Source organism: Myxine glutinosa, chromosome 14, assembly GCF_964187855.1.
Source record: "Myxine glutinosa chromosome 14, kmMyxGlut1.1, whole genome shotgun sequence".
Lineage (NCBI taxonomy): Eukaryota > Metazoa > Chordata > Myxini > Myxiniformes > Myxinidae > Myxine > Myxine glutinosa.
In genome coordinates, this window is record NC_136274.1 from 39778919 (window position 1) to 39783918 (window position 5000).

The 5000-nt window shown below is 42.3% G+C and overlaps 1 protein-coding gene across 1 annotated transcript in view; it reads left to right on the forward strand.

Moving 5' to 3' along the window:
* Window positions 1–2412: 2412 nt before the first annotated feature.
* Window positions 2413–5000, forward strand: part of LOC144888771 (ARF GTPase-activating protein GIT2-like) — a 49803-nt gene continuing 47215 nt past the window's right edge. The window contains exons 1-3 of the mRNA XM_078767964.1: window positions 2413–2429; window positions 2607–2715; window positions 3322–3474. Of these exons, the coding sequence (XP_078624090.1) occupies window positions 2413–2429; window positions 2607–2715; window positions 3322–3474 (279 nt within the window). The remainder of the gene's footprint in view (window positions 2430–2606; window positions 2716–3321; window positions 3475–5000) is intronic.

The window sequence follows — 5000 nt, forward strand, 5'->3', positions numbered from 1 at the left end:
AAAGTCAACCTCTTCGCTGAGCATTTTGCTCCAACCTCTACACTTCAAGACCACGGACATCCATTGCCTGTTTGTCCTTCCAGTCGTGACACCAGGCTTTCCACCGTCATCATCACACTCAGAAAAGTTGGGAAGATTATTTCAAAGGCTTAACAGTTCAAAATCTACTGCACCAGACAAAATCCCTGCAATCGTTTTGAAGATGTGTTCACCTGAACTGTCCCTGTCTTTAAAGCCTCTGATGAGAAATCTGATCCTTCTAACTATCGTCCTGTTAGCCTTCTACCCATTATCAGCAAAGTGTTTGAATCCTTGATAAAACAACAACTCATGCCTCATCTGGAAACCCACAATCTCCTAACTGATGTCCAGTATAGCTTGCAACATTCCAGGTCTACTGGTGATGCTCGACCGCAATCACTGAACATGTGAAAAGGGTTTTGGATCATCGTGGAGAAGCTCTCAACATCTCGAAGACTTTTGACAAAGTGTGGCACAAGGGCCTCATCCATAAGCTAAAATCATATGGGATTTCTGGAAAATTGTTTGATACAATATCTGGCTTCCTTGCAAATCGTCAAATCTCTGTGGTACATGAGCGACAGTCATCCCCTGTTCTTAATATGAATGCTGGTGTTCATCAGGGTTCTGTGTTGGGTCAAATATTGTTCTTGTTATACAGTCATGGCCAAAAATATTGGCACCCTTGCACTTTTTTCAAATAATGCACCATTTCTTCCAGAAAATTGTTGAAATTAAAAAATATTTTGGTATCCACATATGTATTTATTTGGTTTGCAGTGAAACAAAACAAAAAAAGCTGAAAAAAATACTAAATCTTAGCTTATTCCACACAGAAATCCTAAAATGGCCCAGACAATGTTATTGCCACCTTTAAGAAGTTGTTAGAAATAATTAGATTTCAAGCAGGTGATTCTCCTTTACTTTGGAAATGAACTCACCTATGGTGAGTTGCAGGTGCCTGCAATATAAAAATCACTCATTCAACCAGTTTGAATAGAGAAATGGAGTCATTCTGTTGTTTTGTGTCACTGTATGTACCGCAATGAGCATGGAGAAAAGAAAGAAAACCAGAGAATTGTCTGAGAAGGTCAGACACAAGATTGTAGCCAAGCATGGACAATGTCAAGGCTACAAGTCCATCTCCAGAGACCTTGATGTTACTGTGTCCACCGTACGCAATATTATCAGGAAGTTTAAGCCCCTTGGCACTGTAGCCAACCTCCCTGGACGTGGCCGCAAGAGAAAACGTGCTCAAATATTGCAGCGAAGGCTTTTTCGAATGGTGGAGAAAGTACCTCGATCAACTACCAAACAGATTCAAGCTGACCTGCAGACACAAGGTACGACAGTTTCAACTTATGCCATCCGTCGCCAACTCTATGAAAGGGGTTCTATGGTAGGAGACCCAGGAGGATGCCACTGCTGAGAAAACCTAACTGGAGTTTTCCAAAACACACCTGAACAAGCCAAACTCCTTCTGGGAAAATGTCCTGTGGACAGATGAGACCAAATTAGAGCTTTTTTGGTGAAGCACATAATCTCTATGTTTACAGAAAACAAAATGAAGCCTTCAAAGAAAAGAACACCTTCCCTACAGTCAAACATGGAGGAGGTTCAGTGATGTTTTGTGATTGTTGTGCTGCCTCTGGCACTGGGTGCCTTGAATGTGTGGATGGCATAATGATATCAGGAGATTACTAAGGTATTTTGGAGCGCAATGTTCACCCCAGTGTCAGAAAGCTGGGTCTCCGTCGAAGGTCATGGGTCTTGCAGCAGGACAATAACCCCAAACACACTTCAAAGAGCACCCAGGAATGGTTCAAGACAAAACGCTGGACTGTTCTGAAGTGGCCAGCAATGAGTCCAGATCTAAATCCCATTGAACACCTGTGGGGAGATCTGAAAACAGCAGTTGGGAGAAGACACCCTTCAAATCTGGGAGAACTGGAGCAGTTTGCACAAGAAGAGTGGGACAAACTGCCAGTAGAGAGGTGTAGGAAGCTCATTCATGGGTATAGGAAGTGCTTGACTGCAGTTATTTTGTCCAAAGGCAAAATATTAAGTCTAGGGTGTCAATAATTTTGTCAATGCCATTTGTTTTTATTTTCTGATTTAAAAGGATATATTAAGCTCTGAATCAAAAACAAAGGTTCTGTGATATTAACAGTGAAATAAAGAATTTGTAGAGACCAAATACTTACGTCAATTTGAACTTATTTTTCGAGAAAATTGTGAGTTATTTGAAAACAATGCAAGGGTGCCAATATCTTTGGCCATGACTGTTTTTCAATGATCTGCCTGATTGTATTCTTTCTCAATTAAACATTTACCCAGATGACTCAACACTGTATACTACCTACCTAGGAACCTTGTCTCCTACCCATGACCATGCCGCAAGAGAAAACGTGCTCAAATATTGCAGCGAAGGCTTTTTCGAATGGTGGAGAAAGTATCTTTGGACTCTCAATCAGGACCTAGGGAGTGTGATGAACTGGGGAAAAGACTGGCTTGTTAATTTCAACCAAAAATAGACCTTTATCTGGTTCAAGTTCAAGATCACCTTGTTTTCCGACCCTGTCTAGGAATTCTTCACCTTTGCAGGAACTCCCTGTTGTCCGTCTGCTTGGATTGGATATCAGCTCAAACGTCAGCTGGGAAAAGTACATCGCTGGTCGAACTAAGAGCCTTCCAGTGCCTTGGCTACTTATTTCGTGCTCAGCGATACCTTTCTCAAGCTGCTATGCTCCATCTAACAAGGTCACTATACGTCCTGTCATGGAATATCATTGCCATATTTGGGCTGGTGCTCTGGCCTGTCACCTATCTCTCTTTGATAGAATCCAGCGACGTGCTGCCATTCTGGTGGGATGAGAGTTGGCATCATCCCTGGAACCTCTCTCAGTCCACCGCTCTGCTTCCTTAAGTCTTTTCTACAGATATTACCACGGATGTTCTCTGAGGGTCTATCACAGGGTGTTCCACCTGAGCATACTTTCAGTCACTCTACACGTCTGGCAGTTTCTTCCCATCCATACACTGTATTTGTCCCAAAGAGTAAGACTATGAGGTATTCTTCTCGTTTTTTCTCCCACACGGCATCACTCTGGAACAGTTTACCTGCATCCTGCTTTCCCCTCTATCCACACCTAACTCAATTCAAGAGGAATGTCAATGGATTCCTCCTTTATATCTCATATCTCTACTTTTCTTTGTGTAGCCCCCACCTCGGGTGGCCTTAAAGGCTTTGTGGTGGGTGATATTTGATATAAAAATATCTAATCTTGTGAATCTCCGCAGCACACAGATGGGCAGGAAGACTTGGGCCAGTGTATCTCTCCTCGGGAGTTTGGTGATCTGAAGGCATCCTTGGCGTGCTCTGAGCAGAAGGTGCAGCAGCTACTAGTAGTAAACTGCAGTCTGAGTGAGGCTGTGGGAGTCCTGCAGTATGAGGTAAAAATGGGTACCATGTATGCATGAGCTAATATCCCATGGACTATACGAGTTAGCAACCCATGGCCGTCGTACAATTGATGAAATCAACAGGACGATGACTGAGGAAGGTTAACGACCATGGGGAGCAAAGAGAAGTTGATGTTTCGGGCATTAACCCTTCGTCGCTCGGGTTAAGGCCCGAAATCTCAGCTTCTCCTTGTTTCCAATGGCCGTTGGCCTTCCTCAATCAGTGTCCTATTGATTTCATCCATGGTGCTTGTGTAGAAGCTGACAAATGGTAATTGTCATTTCTGTCCAATCAAAGCCAAGGGAAAATAAGGAGTATCATGGGTAGTTGATTACAAGAGAAAAATGAATTGCATTCTCGGTTTGACAGCAGTTGTTATTGTAACTTGTGGGTTATCATGTAACCTTTCTGCTGATTGGGTGAAAATCAGCTTTAGATGAAGGGTTTGTTGTGTTGCTAGGGAAGATTGGAGATGGAGCTTGAAGAAACATAGCTGAGAGGAGTAGGGCAGGTGGTGAACTTTTAACTTTGTTTATGATCATTTTCAGAAATTGTTATTGCCACGTTGGCATCCCAAAATCTTATGAGGGAGGTAACATGCCGAGTTGTTCCCGCCGGCATTTCCCTGCTTTTGTACGAATACCAGAGGCTCGACGCTTGGCCTTCAGAGAATGGTAGGGTTTCTTGGTGTATACTCATCTATATGATTACCATTCTCTCTGTGTACAGGTAACTTCAATAAATTTCCTTGTTACCCTGCGCTCGCAAAGCGAAAAGCGGGGTTAAGCATTCATCTGTGTACGTGTGCCGTACGTGTTTGCATTTTAAAAATTCATTCTCTCGGCAACCGTTGGTCCGATTGACACGAAATTTTACCATAGAAGCGCCTCCGCCTGTATAATTTTTTAAATTCAGAATTATGACGTGATAGGTCACGTGGTAGGGATGCCATCTTGGAAAAACTTTACACCTCTATATCTCCCAAACCGCTCAATGGAATTTTTTTTTAAACATGGCTCATTGTCAAGTACTCACTATGGGGAATAAGATATGTTCATGATGATGTCATCGGTGCCTTCGTTATGACGTCATAATTCGACAAGTACAACACTTATCCGATCATTGTGAATTTTTTTTCTCAGCAACTGTTGGTCTGATGGGCACGAAATTTTCACCACAGGAGCACCTCATCATGTAGAATATTTTAATGATAATCATGACATCATAGGTCATGTGGTACAGGCGCCAGTTTGAAAAAAACCGAAAAATGTTTCACCTCTATATTTCCAAAACCGCTGCATGGAAAAAATTGTAACATGTCTCATTGTAAAGAACTCCATATGGGGAATAGGTGTTAACGATGATGTCATTGGTGCCATAATTATGACGTCATAATTCGACAGGTACAACGGTTAGTCTGATCAGTTTGAAATGTGTTGAGCATGATCTATGCAACAATTATATTAGAAAATATAAATTTATGATGTCATCGCTCACGTGGTCTGGCAGCCATATT